Genomic DNA, 23,480 nt, shown 5'->3' with positions numbered 1-23,480 from the left:
TCCTGCTTCTTCTTGGCCGACGCCATCTCCGCCGCATGCCGCTTGCGCCACTTGGTCCGGCGGTTCTGGAACCACAGCTTGACCTGGCTCTCGGTCATGCCCAGGGAGTAGGCGAGGCGCGCGCGCTCGGGCCCCGCCAGGTACTTCGTCTGCTCGAAAGTCTTCTCCAGCGCGAAGGTCTGCTGGCCCGAGAAGGTCGGCCGCGAGTGCTTCTTCTTGCCGTCCTTGTCCAGGACCCCGCCGGCCTGGGCCGGGCCGGCCAGGCGGGGGTCCCTCCAGGGCGAGCCCTGCACCACTCCGGGCCAGAAGATGGGCGGGCGCCCGGGAAGCTCCGCCAGGGGCTTGGGATAGCCGCGCGCAAAGGCGGCCGCGGGCCCGAAGTATGCTTTTAAATGATGTCTTTGGAGTTGCCTCCTGAAGGTAGAGATATTCTACTCCATTCCTCTCCTCACACTTTGGGCAGCAGAGATCTCCAACTTCTCCACATGGAGGTCCTTGAATACATTAACTGGAACGTTCAATCAAAAAATGATCAAGCAGGCTGTTTTGACTGAGTATTGACTTGGACAAACAAGATGTGAGTTTAAACAAAACCTTAATGGCCTTCCTTCCTGCTGAAAAGTGAAAGTGAAAGTCACTGAGTTGTGTCTGATTCTTTATGACCATGGAATTATCCAGGCCAGAACACTGGAGTGGATAGCCTTTCCCTTCTCCAGGGGATCTTCCTAACCCAGGGATCGAACACAGGTCTCCCTCATTGCAGGCAGATTCTTTACCAGCTGAGTCACAAGGGAAGCCCAAGAATACTGGAGTGGGTAGCCTATCCCCTTCTAGTGGATCTTCCTGAACCAGGAATTGAGGTGGGGGTCTCCTACATTGCAGGTGGATTCTTTGCCAACTGAGCTATCAGTGAAGGCCCCTTCCTTCCTGCTGCTGCTGCTGCTAAGTTGCTTCAGTCGTGTCCGACTCTATGTGACCCCATATACGGCAGCCCGCCAGGCTCCCCTGTCCCTGGGATTCTTCAGGCAAGAACACTGGAGTGGGTTGCCATTTCCTTCTCCAATGCATGAAAGTGAAAAGTGAAAGCGAAGTCGTTCAGTCGTGTGCGACTCTTAGCGGCCCCATGGACTGCAGCCTACCAGGCTCATCTGTTGATGGGATTTTCCAGGCAAGAGTACTGGAGTGAGTCGCCAGTGCCTTCCTGCTAGTTGTACCTAAAACAGCACATGGGCACATTTGGAGCATGTTGCAATGATATTTGTGCACTTTCAATCTTTATTTTAAACAAAACAAAACAAAACAAAACTTAGTCTCTAAACCTAATTTTGAGGTAAATGTAACATATTCCTGATTCGTTTCTATAGGGTTCTCATGGTGTTGTACAAAATAAATATGAAATAGTCTAAGGCACATATTGCTTTAAGTTTTGTATAATAGCTTTTAGTTCATGCATCATCCTTCTTGGACACAGTGATATTTGTAAATTAGTGCCTCCCCTCCCTGGACTATCAAACATGTTTCAAGACAGACCACATCTTATTTCACCACCAATTCTTTCTATATAGCTGATCAATAAGAAACTATCATATGTAATAATAGCTGCTGACATTTATTCATTTTTTAAATTTAACAATGATTAGCAAACAATGACCTAACGGCCAACCTCTGGCCCCACTACCTGTTCTTTTAAATAAAGTTTTATTGGAACATAGTCACATCCTTTTGTTTAAATGCTTTATAGCTGTTTCTAGGCAACAATAGCAGGGTTAAGTTGTTATGATGGAGACAATATGATCTGCAAAGCCTAAAATATTTTCTATCCAGCATTTTCCAGAAAGATTCACCAACTCCTGATTCATAATGTGCTCTGCACTGTGCAGGCATGTTGTGGTCTTCCCTTTCAATTTTCATGGCCATTGTTAAGTGAGATATATAGCAGTTGTCCCCATTTCACAGATAAGGAAACTGAGGCACAAAGAGGCTTAGTAAGGGAGTGGTAGAGCAAGAAGCAAAACACAGGAGTGATGCCAAAGTTCATGCATCTCACCATTGCCCTGCCTGCCTCTCACCCCAGTGAGAAAATACCTATCCTTGCCTTTTGGCGGTGGGTAGCATGCAGTTAATAATTGAAGATGGACATCAGGGGGTGTCTCTACTTCTCAAACTCATCACCGGCAGGGCCTCCAGTTCCCTGGTGGGAGAGGCATGGCTGGGAATGATTGAAACCACTGTTGGAAAGGCTGGGAAGGGGCCTGGGTACCTCCCAAACCCTCAGTTGACAGCCTGGCATTGCCCTGACTACAGCTAATCATCTCCCAAGTGGGCATCCACGGAGATTCATTTTGTCAAGGTATGAGCTCTCAGGCAATGTGGGAGCCCAGCGGGGCCCTTGAGCTGTCAACTGATGATTCTATAAACATGAGGGAGGGGTGCTTGGTGGCTGCATCCCAGGACCCCCCGTGCTGGGCGGCCAACTCTTGAAGCTCCTCCAAGTCTAAAAGGGAAAACTTTCACCTCCTACCAAGACTGGTGCCCCCCTGTCTGCAGAGGCTCCGATGGGTGTGGGGGAATTTCATCTTAAATCAGAAAGAGAGGGGACACAGAGGTTAACAGACAAAGAGCTGTAATGTGAGCAGACTTCTTTCATTTAAAAAAAAATTTTTTTAAACCCCTCTGCTAATGACTTGGTGATTTTCACAGTAGTAAATGTGCTGACTTAAAAAATCTGTGGGAGGTCAATAATTTTCCCTCTGCCTGTCACTGTGTTGATTGTGGTTCCGATGCACCTTAATTACAGTACCTACAGGTGGAGTATTATACAGTGTGTACATTAATCAGAATAGATTTACTGAGGGAAATAAAACTGCCGGCTTCCTTAGGGTTGCACTCTTATCAGGCAGTAAGGGGGCTGGTGGGCCTCTGGGTTAATGCTTGGGGTTTGGAACCCAGAAGCCACCTCACAGCAGCCGATGGTCCCAGAGTGTCTCCATCCTAAGCTGGAGTCCTGTGTTGAACCAAAGAATCAGAGGAGAGTTCCAGAAGTTGGGTTTTCAGTATTTTCAGATCAGAGAGGGCAAGGGGGTGTGTGTGTGTGTGTGTGTGTAGAGAGAGAGACAGACAGAATGAAAGGGATTGTGCAGTTGTTTAAAGAGCTAATTTTCCGTTGTCTTCCACAGGGACAAAAGGAACCCAGGTCACAGAAAGGCACACCTTGTCCCCTCCGGTCTTATATTTGTACAGAGAGGAAGAGAAGGACAGAACCTCCACAGGGAGCTGAAGAAGGTACACATCGCCTTCTGCTTGGGGGCTGGGAGGCAGAGGGTTAGGTGTTGCTGCTGTTGATTTTTCTATTTTATTTTGACTTTTACACAAGTCTTTATGGTAAAGTTGATTAGAAGGGAGGCCAATAGCCTCCACTGATCCAGAGGGACAATTTAGGTGGGTGGCTCATGACTCCAACTCTTCACTTAGTCTCCATCCATCACATTCCTCATCTACGAAATGGGTTTCACAGTAGTACCTGCCTCACAAGGTCACTGAGGGGGGTTATTGAGATAATACACATAAAGCACACATAGCAGTAACTGGCACACAGTAGGTGCTCAATGGAAGTTGGTTATTATTATCAGAAGCTGTGAACTTGGGCTTTTAGGGGGCAGTGAAACACGTTCTAGTCCTGTCTCTCCTAGTTAATCGTAGTGATGTTATCCAAGTTACTAAACCTTTCTTGGCCTTAGTTTACTCATCCATAATGTGGGACTATAGTACTTAATGAGAGCTGAGTGCAAAAGACTTTGCATACAGTGAACCCTCGTAAATACTAGTGATCAGCCACAAATTGGGATGTTTTCTAATCTTTCAGAAATGGCAGTTCCTAAGTGGCTGATCAAGTTGTAGAAGTAGTGTCTTTCTTCTCAACATGCTGCTTAAGTCTCTGTCTCTGTTGATTTTAGTTTTCAGTCTAAAGACTTGTACTAGACAATCTAATGGGCTGCCAGATTCAGTAAATACCAAAACATAAAAAAAAAAAAAAACAACAAACCCACAGTTTTTGGGCTCTTGGTTAGGTCTAGACTTGACGTGGCTAATGGGTTATGGAGCACAGTCTCCAGCCTTGGGGAAAAAAAAAATATGAGCTCACAAAACCATAGCGTGTACTTGAGAAGAAAGCCGCAGGAAGGTTCCAGTTCAGTTCAGTCACTCAATCGTGTCCAACTCTTTGCAACACCATGAATCACAGCACGCCAGGCCTCCCTGTCCATCACCAACTCCCGGAGTTTACTCCAACTCATGTCCATTGAGTCAGTGATGCCATCCAACCATCTCATCCTCTGTCGCCCTGTTCTCCTCCTGCTTTCAATCTTTCCCAGCATCAGGTTCTTTTACAGTGAGTCAGTTTTTCACATCAGGTGGCCGAAGTGTTGAAGGTTCCAAGCAGGACGCAAAGCCAGAGGAAAACATCTCAGCGGAAATAATCCATGCACGTTTCAGAGCCAGGTCCTTGAATTGGCCCTGTTCAAGACATGGACAAAATGCTACAGAGATCTATATTTTGAAAAGAACTTAGCCATCCATCCTTGGGAGTCAGAGCCCCATCACTAACTGTGCACAGGAGCCAAGCCTCCCTCAGGGGAGAATGAGACCCAGCAGGTGGGGAAGACTCAAGGTGACAACTGAACGCGCATTCGGGCTTCGGGTCTATATTCGTCCTTGCTGAATGGCCTTTCTGCGGGAGGGAAATGAAGGTTAAAAAAAGTCCTAAGAGGATGAAAGAGGGGAGAGCAAGGGAGGGAAAACCTCACCCTTCTCTCTCCACCCAGCCCCATTTACTCTTCCTTTACGTTCCTTGGTGAAACGTGAACTCCAAGCAGGGCATGAGAGCGTTCCCAGACAGAACAGGGTCTTGCCATCCTCTGCCGGACTATTTCTTCTCCTTCCAAGTAGGTTACTTTGGCCTTTCCTCACCCACCTTCACAACTCTGCCAAATGCTCATGGAGACCCACTGCTATGCTGGGGCTCCAGGGTGATCTAATTGTACAAGGTCCAAATCCTTCACACTTAACTTTTGGCTTCTGCCTTCCAATAAGAGCTCTGCTGCCTGGAGTAGTTGCTCAGCTCAGACTGGAGTTGGCTTAGCAGAAAAGACCTTGTGTAAATACAGTCCTTGTCTTACCTGGAGCCCTTTATGCCACTGGCAGTTAAGTTTCAGGGCTTGCAGCTAAGGCTGACCTTTCTTTGCATTACAACTGGTTTCATTAACCTCCTTTTCTTTCCTTCCTTGGTGTGAGCTTTTGGTGGCCAGATTGCTTGAGAGGAGGGAGGGGTACAGCATTATAGTAGGCACTGCAAGGATACTGACCACAGCGTGGCATGCTCAGTAACTAAGTCGTGTCCTAGTCTGAGACCCCACAGACTGTAGCCGGCCAGGCTCCTCTGTCCCTGGAACCTCTCAGGCAAGAATTCTGGAGAGGGTTCCCATTTCCTCCTCCACGGGACCTTCCCAACCCAGAGACTGAGCCCAGGTCTCCTGCATTGCAGGCAGATTCTTTAGTGTCTGAAAGCACCAGGGAAGCCCATAAGGCGTCAAGCCCTCAGTGTCAATGTAAGGAAAGTGAGGTTCAGATGTCACATGGAGCATGGCTGAGCTGAGTTCTTCAATACCTATCACCCAAATAACGGCTCCTCCAGATTTCCCATGATACTAAAGAGCTATTTGGCTATGAATCCAGAGCAGTCTCAAGATACATAACTAATTTAAGTCAGTGATAAATATTAGACCATTTTAGGATGATCTGTTTAGTCTTTTAATCCAGATAAACAGTAACCTGACTACAATAATGGCTTTAGAACTGTGGCTTTAGTGGGGAGAGAGGAATAATTAGAATAGTATTTGCTTGTATGTAAGTGGGAGCTTTCGTGTTTGAAATCACTTGATAGAACAAAGCCCTTGAAACCGTCCTGAACAACGGTTGCAGAAAAAGAAAGTGCTGGAATCTCCTGCCAGAAAGGGTTTGCTATGTAAAATTTCACTTGGGCAGGAAACTTCACAAATTATAAACTAGTGGCATTTCCAAATGAGTGGCATTTTACTTTATGGCCCTCTGCAGCATGCACGGTCACTCTGAAATGATTATATAAGAGACTGGTTTTATTACATCATCTCACTTGGTACCTCTGCCTCCAGTCGGCTCTCCTGGGGAAAGACAAGGGAGTGCCTTTGATCAAGAGGACCCCAGCTGAATTTCTAGACCTGATTTCTGGCCCAGCAGCTGCCTCTAAACAGCTGGGTAACTGGGCATAGCTCTCTATCTCTGTTGATTTTAGTCTCCCGTCTAAAGACTTGTACTAGAGAATCTAATGAGCTGCCAGACTCAGTAAACACCAAAACATAAAAACACAGGCATCTAGTTAAATCTGAGTGTTACACGAATGGTAAGCTTTTTCACGTCTGAGTGTGTCCCAGACAATATTTAGGATGTTCACATACTAAACAACTTCATTACCTTTCTGAAATTTAGCTGTGTATCCTGTATGCTATCTGGCAAAGCTAGTCTCTAAAATCCTTTAGACCTTAAATTTGAAGTCTGTAGTGAACACATCTGATTTTGTATTTGTTTCTAAGAGAGAGTGGGCTTGCTAAGATGTGGAGGGTGGGGAAAAAGAGGGAAGCAGCTCCCTGAAAACACCAGCCCATGTCCAGTCTGCCAAGGAATGGGTCACAGCATCTGGAGGAACAGTGTTTTAAAAACATTGCTTCACTTTGAGAGGTAGCCCCTGAGAAAACAGCCACCTTTCCTAATGGCATAGGCCCTTCCTATGGCTGCAGAGGGTGTAGGGCACTCTGTCCCCCAAATTGTCTCATTCACTGGCGGTGTTGTGCCTAACACTCCAGAGACAGCAGGTGAAAAGAGATCACTTCTAGTCCTTTCTGTACACAGAAGCAATTACAGTTAATCCTTGCTCCATGCCATCATACACCGAGGACCAGAGAATCCCCACAGCAGGGGGCTAAGCAAACCATCCTTTAGAGGTATTCAGGAATGGTCACGGGCCTCCTCTTTCTCTCTAGGTGATGTGGACATGGCACCCTCCCCAACCTGCTTTTGTCTGGAACAAGTCTCTGGGGATGGAGACAGACAGAGCAAAGGAGAGGGAAGGGAGGGAGACGCTGGAAGTCAGTGCTGCAGGATGGAAATCGCAGTTAGCACAAGGCTTGGTAGCTGGAGGTGGAGTGAGAATAATAAGATTTCCAAAGTAACCTTAAAAAATCATTGCAGATAGCGCTTTACCCTGTGTTACAGTGAGGGCCCTCCCTGAAGAATAATGACCACCTCTTCGGTCCATTTAGTTTGGGTCTTTTACAGTCTATCAGAGATGAGTTTCCTGGAGCCTGGGATCCCGTTCAAGGCAGTGTGGAAACATGCAGAAGTGTGTTGATTGCATTCCCACAGTCCTTACATTCTGCCCCTGGGAGGGGGCCCTCCACTGATTTCTGGAATGGATAGGCAAACAACCCCAGTGTTTCCCAAAGCACTTCTGAATATCACTCCCCTGCTACACACACACACACACACACACACAGTCAGGACATGAATGAACCCGACACTCAGACAGTTGGCTTGAATTCTGCCTCACCTCCATAAAGAAGCACGCAGAGCCCGGCTGTGAAGACAATATGGTTAGGCTACACTGCTTTATAGACAGAGAGAAAGAAGGAAAACAACTCTTTGCCTTGGATGCAAATAAACTCAGCTTCACCTTTAAAGCTGAAAACCTGTGCCCTTGGCAAGACGTCTGGGGACCGTTCCAGAGGTATTAATCTTCCTCCGTTTACAAGTTAAATAAGTCTTTGGAAACTTTCTCTAGCCCTGCTTTTTCTCTCCAGCACCATCTCCTTCTTTCGCGCCTTTTTAGTACACTCAGAACTCCCCAGACGCAGGAATTCCCCGGGAACCGAGGTCCGGGAAATAGACTCGGGTGGATTTCCGAGTCACCCCCTGGCTGCGGAGCCGCCAGCAGATGGCGCTGTGCCGCACGGTATGGATCCCGCGTGCCGGCCGGCGCTGGAGTGGGCAGTCTGCTCAAAGTTTCTCGTGCCATTCCTGGACCGAAACAAATGTTTGTGGAATTAAGTAGTGATTTCCTTTAGTCTGCGCGACTCTTACTGGCTGTGTTTTCAGGCTCTAGATGTTACCATATGCCATATATTGCTTTCTCGGGGAGTAATCGAGGGTTTCAAAGCACACTTAACCCATCCTAACTGCTCACGTCAACTAGTCAAGGTCTGCATTTTCTGATAAAAATAACCCATAAAACTTCCATATTAAGAGCTAGAATGGTTTGGAAGACAAAGAAATGCTGAAAAATGTAAGTAAACAGAGCACCTAAGATTCTTCTTTCTAAGTAAACAGCTGGGGGAGGGGCGCCCTTTTTACCAGGCTCAAAAATAAAGCATGAGAGCAGACAGGATGAAACTCAAGGCTTGGGTGGGGAAGGGGTCTGTCGGGTTGCCGGCTGCGGGACTTGGGAGGACGGGAGTTGCGTTCTATGATGGCTGGAAACACTTGGGTGCAATGACCATATATATGTATGTGTGTGTATATATATATAATTGTGGAGAAAACTTTGGAGATGTGATGATCTTGAGGGCACATCCAGGAGGCTATGAATTTTCACAAGCAAGTTAAGCAGCCGTGGATTAGGGTGATAGGAATTATCAGTGCCCCATTCGTTAGGGCTCAGTATGTATTTAATGTTGTCATAAAATCCGCCTTCTCAAAGTAAGCAAGGCAAGTCTGTGTGCATCTCCAAAGAGATGTACACAGCTTTGTTTGGGATAATGGATTTGACATGACTAAAAACAACAGGGATTAGATGGACCAGCATGGATAGATATGACTAATTGTCATCTCCTGGTATCAGCATAAACATGGCCAGCCCTGCAGACTAGTCATGAGAAGATGGGGAAGCCAGGGGGTTTGGGCGGGACTAAGCTGCAGAATTGATCCTAACTGATTGATAACGTAGGGACAGAATGGAGCATGAAGGAGACTTTGCCTTATGTATGGATGTGAACAGAGCATTTTAGAATTGCTGAGCATTTCCTTGCTTAAATTGGGCTGAGTGTTGCAGCCCTCCAGAGCAAGCACACTGCTGCCTGCCTCGCACAGAGTAACTTTGGGCTTCTCTTTCTTAAATGTTGATCAAACTTTTGAAACTGGCTGAACGTCCCAATTTATCTTTTACACAAAAGAACAGGTTTTGAAATCTTGTTTCAGACTTTTCTAAAGTTTTCAGCAAGTGACCCAATTATTTCTCTTTACATACACAGAGATAATGTTTAACTTTCTTAACTTGTTTTACTGTTTTGTTTTTAAATCAGGAGCTATGGCTACATGGATTTTTTTTAAAGACAATGAATAAATATTTCTAGTTCTGAAATACATCCTTTTAAAGTAAAGAATATTCTGACTTTGAAACTTAATCATTTGAAGCAGTAATTATATTTAAAGTGATTACATAATATGATGAGGTATATTCATTTACTAACATATGGCTTTTCATAGTTGGTGCTGTTTTTTTTCACCTGTTTTCATTTTTTCAGCTAAAGTTCAAAGACATTTTTCTAACCAAATGTCATTTATTATGTCAACGTAAGCTGTTTATACCATGAATATATTGTTAACATAGTGAAATGAAACTTTAGTTCAGCCACTAATAGCAATATTTAAGGCTTCCCAAATATTATAAACACTGCAAATTCTATCCATAATATCCAGAAGCTGATTTTGGATCAAATTTAGACCTGTCTTTCACACAGCGCCACATTAAATTTAAAATTAGTCAAGGATTACAGTTTGCTATGAAGAGTGTCTCCAGCTCCAATATGAGCAAATGTCATCAAAGTGAAAGGGAAAAAAAAAAGAAAGAAAAGATGTGATTGTTTTGACACAAGTGAGAGAAGCTTAGTGTTGCTTCATTTTTAACCTCGTTTCAAATTATCTTTTAACCACCCTGATATTTCTGCATGGAGATAATCACATCTCATCAGCCTTCTTAAACCGGCAGCTCCATACTCAGAGCTAATGCTCCTTGTTAAATCATATTGCTACACAAAACATTACAGCTCCTGCAGCAGACTGATGGAAATCAGCTTTGCTGGACGGTCTGTTTTTTTTTCTTTCCATCATTCAATTTTATTTTCTTTCCTTTGGTAATTTTAATCTTATATAAGGTATGCAAATGTGTTTCCTAGAAAGTCAGGACACGAGTTTAAAAGACATAAAAGCAAATCTGCCTTATAGATGAAGACAGAAACCTGTTGAAGTGTTCCTGGGAAAATAATAAACTCAGGGATTCACAGGCACAATTTCATAGAAGAAAATCCTTCTCAGGAAAGGAACTGAAACATGGGACTTCAGGAGAAGAAAAAGCGATCCTGGTTTTAAACATACACAATCAATTATTTCCTAACATCGCTTAAGAATTCACATATCATTGAGGTTTAGCAAACACAGGAAGAACACACGGCTTATTTATTTTAGCACTTTTGCATCTGCAGATGTAAAATCAAAAGACCCCTGCTTAAGCATTTGAAAAACTAGTGTATAAATGACCGACTGCCTTATCTTTACACAATTTGCCTTAACTTCACTTCCTCTCACTTTGTCATTTAATTTGTACGGTTTCCAAATCAGAGTGAGGATCATCTATTAGTCCCCCTGGTGACAGAGGGCAGGGCGTTGTTGTAGCCGAGTTAATAAAGCAGAAACACAAGCCTAATTACTGGGGAGATAAACCATGCTGGCAGGGGTTACCTTCCCCGAGATCTGGAGCTATTTGCACCCAGACATTTTGTAGACAGTGTGTACGTAAGGACAGACAGAGACCAAGCAGGTGGGGTGTGTTTGTTTTCACAGAAAGATACTGATAAATTTCAGGAATCGTCTTCCCTGGAAGACGGTGTGGTAACTGTGCATCTACACTGGGAGGGGGGAGCAAGTGAGTATTCATTAATCAAATGAAATAATGGGGGGGGGGGCGCAAAGGTGCTTTATAACTGCAAGGGGAAAGCAAACAGAAAGGGGCATTGTTGCTAAAAGGGCATGTATGAATGTTTAAATAAGTCTACATACACACGTGTTAAATAGCTCTGACATGGTGGTGGTGGTGGTTTTTGGGGTTGGAGGGTCAGGGGAGACAGAGAGAGAGAGAGAGATTGAGAATGCCTCTCTGATGCCAGAAGTTACACCATGGAATGCATTGCTGGATGGAAAGATTTAAATACATGGATATATATATATATATAGTATAATGTACAGACAGAATCATACTATATACAGCATAATGACTCAACAACTTTTACAGCATAGAACCTGATTGAAAATCTAATTTATTGATGACTCAGAAGCATATGTTGTGTTTTTATAGGCTTAAATCATGTGTATATGACTATACCATATTTATGCAGATTGTATAGGCATGCTGAGCACTTTCACCATCCTGTGTACTTTTTCACATTTAATATACAAGACTGCAACACTTTTTATCAAGACTGCCATCCTCCCCAATTCCCTCCCTCCCAAGTAAACAAATAAAAGAGCCTACCTGTGTAACTAACATTTAAGAGATATTCATAAAAAGAGAAAAAAATACAGCTCCTGACTCCTGATTTGGATGAATACAGTGATCAGTGGATACTGTAGTAAAAGCTAAGAAACTATGTTTGCAGAGTGAACCTATTAATGCAGCTTTGTCCAACAAATATTAAAATTGCAAAGCAATTTGCCCGTTTGACAATGGCTAATGAACTTAAGTATGCAGAATGAACTTTAATAATTGAGGAAATTGTGCAATTAAGCTGAAAGCAGCTGAAAATTACAAATAAAATTAACTCTCTAGTTTAGCAAGACTATCACTACTTCTATTACCAACCAGTTTGTGTGGGTCTCAAGAAAGTCTGGAAACTTTCAAGTGATTGTACATTTATTGTGATGATTTACCATCAAGATATTGACCTCATTTTTTTTAGTAGAAATGAACTCTAATACTTCTTACAATATGTTTCTGAATTGCCATGTGGTTGGAATTATACAAAAGGTCTCATTGGCAGGCTGTGTTTTAATTTTGATTTCATGTTTATGATCCTATCTGTGTCTATTTTAAAATTAAATGGATTACATTCAGCAAAAAATCCTTTTACTAGACTGGCTTGCTTGTCTCATACTATTAGGCTCTATATGTCCAGCTTTTACAAATCTGTTAATACATAAAACCGTAAGAAGCCTCTTATGTTCAAACCAGGTTGGACCGAAGACATCAGATTAATATTTGATAATGTAGAAGAGCCCTTAATCAGATTGGTTATTTCATGACAGAATGTTTCTGTAATTATCATAATTGTTGTGCTAAATATGTTTGTCTTTGTATCTGGCTTTGGGCGTAATCTTCTCTCTTGAAAGCCACTCAATGTGGAACTTCAGATTCCTGCACAAAACCCAATTAATATTAAGATGACAAGCCCCAATGAGCTCCAAAGAGGCAACAGCTGAACAGACTCTAACATTCTTAAGTACAGATACTTGAGTGATCAAGTACATCTGAGGGAGACACACAATTCAATAATCCCTTTCTCAAGAAAGTCAAGAGCCCTGTGAGATACGAGGGAAATCAAAGGAACACATCAGAAAGAAAATGACGGGTCTGGTCCTGTAGCGTCTCTATTAAAATGCAAAAGTTATGGATTTTTTTCGGGGTGATGGGAACCTTTTCTGTTTTTATTGATTTCTTTTTATAGCTTGATGATTTCTCTAAGATTATCTTAAAAGCTTAAAGAAAAAAGAGGCCTCATCAAAAGGTATCTTGCATGACAGAAGTGTATATAGTCTTGGTTAACATGAAGGCTCTGTACAGGCTGGGAGGAGAGGAATTCTGCTAGTTCATCAGCCTGGGGGAGGGCTGCATTGAGCAGTGAAATGAGCATTTTACTGCCATATTTGATGCACGTGGCAAAACCACCTTCTCGCCCCTGGACCAGTCAGGGGAGATGAGAAGGGGGCTGGAACTACCTGGGCATTGCCCCGGAGAGGCAGTTACAAAGCTCTGTTTTAACAAATGTCTTTCCCTTTGCATTGTGTAAAGCAATCACCTTCATACCCTGACCCCCAATTTCCTAGCAGCCTGGGTGACTCCTTGGATTTACAGCTAACTTCACTGTCCAGAGGTGACATCCTAACCCATTGATTTGTAATCAGAAATTGGTTTCCTGTCACTTTAAAAGTGAGGCACTAAGGGGCAGTAAAAACAAGGCTGTCGGGAGCTAAATGGAGCTATAGTTCAGACCCCGGGGGCCGTTACACACTACCTTCCCCGTGTATTTATTACATTAAAAAACCTCTGTAGAGCACTTTAAATGGCCGGTGACATCCTCTTAGGTGACTTATGGCTCTGTGAAATCAGTTTTGTAGAAACTCCTTCACATGTGCCAAAACAACAACAACAACAACAACAAAATATATATATATATATATATAAAAAGAAAGTAAAACCCCACTCCCAGTGTGCCTGTGTTTGTGCATAAGAGTGTGCTGGTCCCAGTCCACTGAGTCTCTGTGACCAGCATTTCAGCAGCAGGAAGTCCCCACTCTGGCCACCCAGCATCACCTAGAGCTCACTTTGTTCAGACACCACAGAAAGTGAAACCAACCAGCGTGGCCCTTTGCCTCTCGCCTGATAAATCTAGTGGAGCTGTGGAGGCCGCCTGCCCAGTTCCAGTGTCTCTCCTAAGAAAGAAGGACTCACACGTAAACTCATGTCCCTTCACCTCCTCTGTATACCCCCAGATACCCACCTCGTGTATCCACCCAAATACTCACCTCCTACATATGACACCCTGACAGTTTTTTCAGATATCCCCTTTACAGTAAACACTAGGGAACAAGCGATAATTATATTCAAAACTACCTAGGCTGGAGTAGAAGTAGACTTCTCTGACTTAGGCTTACATTTTCAAAGATGCAAGGGCTTGAAAATTACTGAGACAATGTTTTCAGAGATTCTTCTTATAAACCAGACACCAGTTCCATCCAAATGCAGATCCTCGTGGGCCCTGAGCCCCCATTTCCTTTCTCTGCTTGTCACAACAAGGCAGGACTTCTCTAGAGAGAGACCCTCACCCTGGGGGCAATGTCGGCGCTGTGCACCATTGCATCAAAATTAGAGTCTCTGCCACACAGGCATGGACAAATTCTCTTCACAGAGTGAATTGCCCCAAATTGTGAGATACTTGAAACGGAATGTGTTCCTGTTGCCTTCTGAGGTTCCTGCTAATTAATATTCAAAAGACTCAAAGAGGAAAAATGGATACCTAAATCATACATATGTATATGCCTTTTAAGCTTTATTATAAAGGCAAAATAACCCCTTACTTGGTTAAAATCCAACTTGAATCAACATACAAAGGTGACTGCACTGTAATCCTAGACATATCTGCATTATGTAGGCATGTTACTGCGCCACCAGAATCTCTCAATAGTAATTATTATGCCAAGCACCCTGTTGGCACAATTACACTAAAGCTCTAATTAGTAGCAGTAAGATTAGAACCCCTACATGTTAAATCTGTAGAAGCAACGCTGAGTGAAGGATTTAAAACAGTTTCAAAACATTGTATTGTCTTTATTACAGTCTTTATACTTCAGTAAAGAAGGGTTTTCTATAAAATGCACTTAAAATAATCTGGTCCTGTCACTAAAAATAGGAACGATAAGGTAATTGCAGTCAAACCTAGTGAGTCGGCTTGCTACCTAGGTGCGGTTAAATCGAAAATGACAAATCTAGTGAACTCTACTGGGAGATCCATACTTCCTGCCTGCTGGACGCATTGGTATTTTTCCAACCATCAGCCAGGGGAACACGCGGGGGCCATACTTGTCACGGGCCTGCCTTTTCATTACCTCAGAGGAGCCAGGAGGCAGGCATTGGAAGCGGATCTCCCTCAGCAATCTAATCGCAGCATCCGGAGATTTACCTGTCTCCTTAGAGACTGCGGAGTTCGCATTGAACGCAGCACAAGACTCCTCCCCTCCTACGGAGATGGCACCAGGGCTTAGCTCCCAGCCGGCTGTGAAGCTGGACGTCAGGTGCCAGAACTGGGGCCTCCAGAGGAAGAGAAGCCGAAGGGCACACTCCGCGGCAGGGGTCTGGGTCAAGCCGAGAGTAGGCAGGGGGTCTGCAGGGCACTCCTGAGCATTTGGGGGAGACCAGAACATAGCTCAAGGAGAGGAGGAAAGGAGACGCGGATTGCCAAATGCCAGGTGTATCTGTTTGGATCTGGGAACCTTTAGATTGGATTTTCCCGTGAAACTGAGTAAATGCTCCACTGTGTAAAATGTTGTAAGGGTGGAAACCTAGAAGCTCAGCAGGAGGGAGAAACAAAGCCATCATCTGCCTGGTAGTTTGCCCTTCCGGGCCCACCCCCTGCCACCTCCACAGCCAACACGGCAGGGGAGCCTAGCCAAGGCCCGGAGCGTCTTCTCTGTGGCCTGCCTGCCATCCATGGGCTCATCTGCTCACCCAGCCCCGGTTATCTGCAAAAACCCTGGTTCTCTCAATCCGTGGAGCTCCTGAGTGGAAAAACAGGGAGTTCTGGGCACACAAAGGGCCTGTCAAGGCTACAGAAGCTGGTGGTAAATTAAGCTTATGTTAAAAAAAAAATACACACACACACACACACACACACACACACACCCCTATATAGAGATATATATATAGTCTTGGCCAAAAAGTCCGTTTGGGCTTTTCTGTAAGATCTCATATATATCTCAGCTGCCCTATAGGCAGAATTTGGCCTACGTACTTTGAGGATGCACCCTTAAAAGCACGGTTATCCTGGAGGGATCTGTGCACAAACATCTACAGAATAGACATTTGAAAAATGTTTCACCTGGGTTTTTCCATAGAAGCAAATGCATTATTTGTTTCGCTTCTCAAATGCCAAGTCAGACAACTCTGGCAGTCTTCAGGATGAAAACAGGAGACAGAAATCCCCAAAGGTTACCGTAGTTCGGCTTTAGTGTCACGAAACGGCAGTTATTTCCCTCGGCCGACAAATTTCCCATAATTACAATAATACCTAGTGAGCGTGTATCTGTAAAGCACACATATATAGACTTTCGAAATGTGCCGTGTAACAGCCATAAAACTGTCTCCAAGAATGTACAGTGATAAGAGGGCAGAAGTCAGAGGATGGCCTCTGAATCTTAATAATTGTATGCGTTCAGCCATATGTTATATCCAGAAGAGCTATTTACTGTAAAATTGAAGGCCAGGAGAGTAGGCACTTTCTGGCTTCTATATTTTATGTTGGCTTCTCTTTCATAGCCCCAGACTGGAAGAAGGAAGCAAAAACATCCTTCTGCTTTACAGGTTATCTCCTTGCCGTCATAATTCTGGTGTTTATATGCATGTATGTTTTATCTACAAAAGATATCCACAGGAGAGCTGATCTTCCTGCAACTGTTACAGAACTATTAAATGTATATTAGCATGGTCATTTTTATTTAATGGAAACAAATAACAGTTAATCTTATTGGAAGGGTTAAGTGGGTTTACTTGGTAAAGGGCAAATCCCTTTGGATGCTTTCTTTTTTAAAGAATAGCTGCAGTGGCTGACAGATGGTCTTTGTCTGAGTGTAGCTGAGGACAGATACAGTTTCTTTTTACACATTTATGAAAGTTGTAGATATAGACGGTTGGTAATATGCGGTGGCCTAGGACAGAGGGCACACCCGGTGGACAGAGAGGATTAGATTTCAGATCAGTGACAGATGGCCGGCTTAGCAGAGTCAGATAAAATTAAAAGTCAGGGTGGGGGGTGGAGATGTGGATAAAAAGAAACCACTTTCCATGTAAAAGTTGTATCTCTTAAGACAATGGCAGCATGCACCATTCAGTTCTCTTCCCAACCTGGTGGCAAGTTCCTGGGATTTAAATTCCTACATTTTACTTTTTGCCTTTGCAGAAGAGGTGGGATTATTCTTTGTTGATCAAGTTTATCAAAGGGAAATGAAGAAACCAAGTAATTCACAATTTGCGTTTCAGCTTGACCAGCAGAAAGTATTCCATTTGCACAATGACACTGGATTTTTATGTGGAGGTCATTAGCCACAGTGCTCCTCCTCGGTTTGGGCAGATTTTTTTATAAGCCTATTGGTAAGATCCACATTTTTGCTTACTCCATATGCACCATTTAAACCTATCACATCACTATACCCTTCGTCAAATAACCGTACAACATATTTAGTGTTAATTTGTCACGCTGAAATTATTCATCGGTGTCTTGAGTAAGTCCGATAATATTTATGGGTTATGCCATTCCATGTTTTCTGGCAATGCAGTTTGCTAGATTTCATAGATTTACTGTGTCTGCTTTTTTATGACTGACATAGCAATAACCAGATTGCAGAGATATTTATGTTGTTTGTGGCTTAGCAAGATAATTAAAGGATATAAATTAATCAAGTGCAATTAATTAGAAACTTTATGTTCGCAGCAGTCCTTCTTTGCATGTATAATTTATATTTATTGATTTCCTGGCTTTCATTAGCCTATGAGATAACAGCAAAAATGCATTAGAGAAGAAAATGTACAATTAGCGTGAGAGTGAACCTTGGCATAATGGATAGATCAGCACATGTTTGGGGCAAATATAAAGCTTTGTTAACTGTCATAAGCAGTTATAATTGATGAGTGGTATTTCACTACATATCTTTCAGCTGATTAACGGCGTTTTTAAAGAGTCCCCTTAATGGGAAGCTGATAGGTTGGCTAAATTTACATTTTAATCAGAGTATTTATGATGGAGGCAGCCCTAGAAATTCATTGGCAGAGGCTGAGGCGACATTTCCTGAGGGACTGCAACAGGAGTGGGCTTGGAGTGTGTCTACTCACCTATTCCTTCTCTTGTCATTTGTCCCAAAGGTCTGTGGCAGGGGAGTGGCGGGAACATCAGTGGCCTCTTCAACACTGGTCACGTTCCCCGTTAATCTCCTGCAGAAAGGGCCACAGGCCAGGAGAGGGGAACCCCAGTCACGCTTGCCTGTCTTCTGTCCCTGGCTGTCAAATGCCAGCCCCAAAGGCAGCAACAGTGGCTCCCAAGCTTCCGCACCAAGGGCTCCCAGTAGGAGGGAGCGATACCTTAGCCAGAGGAAGAGCAACACCCGAGTTGAGCCTGCTTCTCATATTTCCCACCTGGGTTGAAAGCCAAGCCAAGCAGCTCCAAGGAGACTATGCAAGAGACCACAGCCATGGATCCAAAGGCACATCGACTCATGCTCATAGCTCAACAGCTCCCATTTTAAACCTGGAAGCAGAGCCTGCCCCTGAATCATAAAGCCACTAAAACTCTAGCTCTTCCAAGCAGGACTAGGATTAGAACAAGCAGAGGAAACTTTCGAGAGGGAGTCAAAAGTAAATCCTCACATAGCAATACCTTCCTCCTTCCTTCACAAAAGATGACAGGGGATTCTTCCTCCAGAATTCCCACTAGAAGACTGAGGTGGAATTTTCCATCACCCCTGTGAGCCATTACATGCCCAGAAGTTGAGAAAGGACAAAAGCTATTAATATTTCTTAGCCTAATATTCTCCCTGGTGGCTCAGATGGTAAACAGTCTGCCTGCAATGCAAGAGACCTGGGTTCGATCCCTGGGTCAGGAAGATCCCCTGGAGAAAGAAAGAGCAGCTCACTTCAGCATTCTTGCCCGGAGAATTCCATGGACAGAGGAGGCTGGTCCATGGGGTCACAAAGAGTCGGACACTACTGAGCGACTTTCACTTTCAGCCTGATACTCTGTTTTCATATCATGAAGCCCACAGGTTGGATCTTTTTGTTCATTGTAACAGACTTTGTGTTGGTGTCAGACTTTCTAAGATGGTGTCATGGGCAGCCCCCAGCCGAACAGCAGGACAGAGTGGGATTCACGTCTTGCCTGTTGAAGTGGTTCTGCATGGACATCTCTGCAGGAAAGGACCTATTTTTTGTCATTTCCACGTAGAGGTAGGACTGGACAGCCATGTTATACATTTAGTGGGCCTTCCCAGTGTGGTCTTTACGTTAAAAGAATGTCAAGAAGTCCTCTGGAAATAAAAACAAAAGAACATTCCTCCAAGGGGGCTCATTCCTGATTCAGAAACAAACCAGGGAGATCCTTAGGTCAGCTTAGAAAAGGACTTGAACAGAGTGACACTGGAGACTTGGTCTGTTCTCAAGCAAAGACAAAAGCCACTGCCCTGAGTCCTGCCAAGGGCCTTTTCTTCTTTTTATTCCTGCTCCTGTGCAGCCCGAGTCTTCAGAACTCCCTCCCCTATTTCCTGGTAGAGTCCCATAAGTGTGTATTGAATATTGACTGAATCTTCCCTGAATCTCCTTGCCCTGGGGCAATTAGAGTTGAATTATATACACCCAAGCTAGGCTACAAATAAAAAATTACTTTTCCTTTATCTCTGTGAGAAGAAACCAGAAATGAGCAAATATGAGATTAATATAAGTGAAGGAGGATACGGTTTCTGCTTTATGTGGTGATAAGCCCCTTTTTTCCTTTTCATACTAATTATTATTATCATTATTAGTATTATTTTACCCCTCAATTGCCTTAGGATGTTATCCAAGAGGAAGCACTGTATCGGCTGGTGAAAGCGCCACAGTATTATTTATTTCATGTAATAAAATGTATGTAATGATCATGATTAATGTTTGTTTATTGTTGTATCATTGTGTTTTCCTTCCAGTCTCAGTGTGATACTGGTTTAATTAAACTTGGGAGAGGGTGGGAGTGGGTTTGGGTGACAGTCTTCAGAACTTTATACAATAATGGAGTCTGCATTTGGTTGCACTTACATGTCGATTAAGATGAAGATGTCCTCATAAATGACTGATTCTGTTTGTTCTTTTAAAGGAAAGTCCATTCCCCATCCTTTATTGTGTAATTTACAGATAAATTTGTTGTGACTCAGACCAAAGGCTTTTATGTACAGAAATTGCGATGACAGTAGAAATTATGGTAATTGAAGAGTGTTCTATTTTAGGTTTTCCTCTGATCACATGAAATGATCATCAGCATCATTCCTGGCCATAATCGTGCCCCAGATTCCAAATTATTTTGTATTAGTTTGTTATCCAGTTTAACTGTTTGCTCAGGGAAGAGAAAGGCTGAGAAGGGAGAGCAAAATATTGTCATTGCTGGTTGATTGTCTTCTCTAAGGAAAAATTAGATAGGTGCAGTCGGGGCCATTAGTTTTTTTCATTTCTGGTGCACCCAAAATTACTTTGCCAAGGCTCCCGTTACATAATTTCCTCATTTCCTTGGGAAAAATCAGATGTATGTCCTAAATGGAAGCCATAGAGCTTTGAAATAAATTAATACATTTCTAAAAGTTTTAAAAGCTGAATTCACATATGCCTTAACATTTAAAGCAATTTACAGTTTCAAAACTGGGCTTCCCTGGCACCTCAGTAGTAAAAAAAAAAAAAAAAAAGCCCTCCTGCCAATGCAGGAGATGTGCATTCAATCCTTTGGTCAGAAAGATCCCTGGAGAAGGAAATGGCAACCCACTCCAGTGTTCTTGCCCGGAAAGTCCTATGGACAGAGGAGCTTGGTGGGCTATAGTCCATTGGATAATAAAAGAGTCAGACACGACTTAGTGACTCAACGACAACCACAGTTTCAAAACACTTTATTTTTTTGTTTGTTTTTTTAATTTTATTTTATTTTTAAACTTTACATAATTGTATTAGTTTTGCCAAATACCAAAATGAATCCGCCACCAGTATACATGTGTTCCCCATCCTGAACCCTCCTCCCTCCTCCCTCCCCATCCCTCTGGGTCGTCCCAGTGCACTAGCCCCAAGCATCCAGTATCGTGCATCGAACCTGGACTGGCATCTCGTTTCAAAAACACTTTAATATCTATTATCTCATTTTAGCATCGCATCCTTTGAAGAAAGTAGGATATGAAATTATTTTATGTAATATGTATATATATAGGATATATGTATACTTCCTATATTTTTCTGCAACTTGTTTTTTCCTTTCAATAATATGCTGAGGCTTTTATGTAAAAATTTGGTTTAAGTGGAGACTTCTAGGTCTTCCGTGGTGGCTCAGACTGTAAAGAATCCACCTGCAATGTGGGAGACCTGGATTCAATCCCTGGGTTGGGAAGATCCCCTGGAGAAGGGAATGGCTACCCATTCCACTATTCTGGCCTGGAGAATTCCATGGACTGTATAGTCCATGGGGTTGCAAAGAGTCAGACACAACTGAGCGACTTTCACTTTCAGGATGCGTTCAGATTTCTCTTATTATAAACAATGCTGAATCAATATTCTGTTGGAAGGATATGTATACTTATGTGTATATATACATAAATACATATACACATTCATGCATGTATATGTGTGCATGTGTGCCCGTGTGCGTGTGTGTTTGTGTATGGGCTCCTATAAGCATTTAAGCATAGAGTGTTTGGATCAGGATATAAATCAATTAAATTTTTGATACAGTCTATACACACTATGCAAAATATCTATAGGATTCATTTTCTCACTTCTTCCAACCTTAGATAGAATCAATCTTCAAATTTTTACCAACTTTAAAGAAAAAAATGGTATCACATCATTATTTAGTTTGTGTTTTCCCAATCAGTAGTGAGGAGTGAAGCATCTTTTTATATATTTATTAGTCATTCATATTTCTTCTTCAAACAATTGCCTGTTCACATTATGTACAAATGTTTCTTTTCTGCTGTTTTTCATCTTCATAATTATTTAAAGAACACTACATTAATATTAACTTCAACTGATTGCATACCATGCATCTCAGTCATTCAGTCTCTCATTTGAAGTTCTGTTTTGTTTACAAGGCCCTACTCAAGATTTCTGATTGGTGCTTTTTCTTTACTATGTAGTCAGATCAGGACTAGGGTTATATGAATGAAGAAAGGAAATTCAGAGAGAGGGGAGTGCCTTACACCTATTTATTCTGTCTTTAAGTGGGAAAGCCAAGATTGGAGTCCCCATTTGTTAACCACCCTGTCCTCCTTCTCTGTGGATGCTGCCATGATGCTAAGTCTAGAGAGAAGGCATGAAGCACGCTTTTGAATTTCAATTATCGCTCTGTCAGACTCCCCTCAACCATCTTCACCTGTGCTTGAAGGAAGTTTTCTGCCTATCTTTCAAAACAGCTCCAATCACACACCTGTGAAGCTTTACCAGATACCCTCAACTCAACCTCTGTCTTTTCTGTCAGTATCTGTTGGTAGAACGGGCTTCTAGGGCAGCGTCCGTGTCTGCTTTGTAAGGCAAATGTTTATGTCATAGTTCCCTCCTGCCCTGGAGAGTGAAATTTCATAAGTTAAGGACCTGTGGTAGATTAATTGCATTAGTTAAGTGATCTTCCTCTGTCCTGTATCCATGTCCTGGTGATGTGCTCTTCACATGAAGAGGTGAGGTCTATTCCCCCAACCTTTGAATCTAGAATCACTTTGCCGCTTGTCTTAAGAGGCCTTGTGTGGTTCTGCTCACACTCTTGGTACCCTATCATTGACACCATGTGAACAAACTCAGGGGACTTCCCAGGTTTCACTAGTGGTAAAGAACCCACCTACCAATGCAGGAGACATAAGGGACTTGGGTTCAATCCCTGGGTCAGGAAGAGCCCCTGGAGGAGGGCATGGCAACCAACTCTAGTATTTTTGCTGGGGAGAATCCCATGGACAGAGGAGCCTGGTAGGCTATGGTCCACAGGGTAGCAAAGAGTTGAACACCACTGAAGTGACTTAGCATGCATGCACACTCACACATAATTATTAGAATCAGCTCTAAGTACCTCCATTGAGAGAATTTTGCTAGCGATTTGCTTGTAGAAGGATGGGAAGCCACATGGAAAATTGTCCCAGGGGAGGACATCTCAGATAAGCCATAGGATTGAGTCTTCATCTAATCTACCAAGTGATAGCAGAAGTGAAGTGAAAATCACTCAGTTGTGTCCGATTCTTTGCAACCCCATGGACTGTATAGTCCATAGAATTCTCCAGGCCAGAATACTGGAGTGGGTAGCCTTTCCCTTCTCCAGGGGATCTTCCCAACACAGGGATTGAACCCAGGTCTCCCGCATTGCAGGTGGATTCTTTACCAACTGAGCCACAAGGCTCACTTATATGAGCAATTCCAGCTGCAGCCTGCTGAGTCCAAACTAGGCCAGAAGAAACTCCCAATCACCCCAGAGACGAATGAGCCAAGTAAATTTTTATTGTTTAAACCATTTGGGTGGCTTGTTACATAGAAAAGATGACTGATAACAAGCCTTTCAGCAGCAAAGTAAGCCTGGTCTTATTTGCATAAGGGTGCATAATTCCCATGTCTTCCTCATTTTAGAATCCTTGAAATATAGCCTAGCATGTTACATTGTACATGAGTCGCA

General features: G+C 43.2%; 1 protein-coding gene across 1 annotated transcript in view; it reads right to left on the bottom strand.

The window, feature by feature from the left end:
- The window catches only part of NKX6-2 (NK6 homeobox 2), a 17,928-nt gene extending 1,809 nt beyond the window's left edge, over positions 1–16,119 (bottom strand). Inside the window, exons 1-4 of the mRNA XM_010855239.1 lie at positions 16,059–16,119; positions 15,575–15,624; positions 15,030–15,201; positions 7–385 (exon numbers count right to left, since the gene is read on the bottom strand). Of these exons, the coding sequence (XP_010853541.1) occupies positions 7–385; positions 15,030–15,201; positions 15,575–15,624; positions 16,059–16,119 (662 nt within the window). The remainder of the gene's footprint in view (positions 1–6; positions 386–15,029; positions 15,202–15,574; positions 15,625–16,058) is intronic.
- Positions 16,120–23,480: the final 7,361 nt, after the last annotated feature.

This window comes from Bison bison, unplaced genomic scaffold (genome assembly GCF_000754665.1).
Source record: "Bison bison bison isolate TAMUID 2011002044 unplaced genomic scaffold, Bison_UMD1.0 scf7180017853731, whole genome shotgun sequence".
NCBI lineage: Eukaryota > Metazoa > Chordata > Mammalia > Artiodactyla > Bovidae > Bison > Bison bison.
This window is presented reverse-complemented; position numbering and strand designations above follow the sequence as displayed.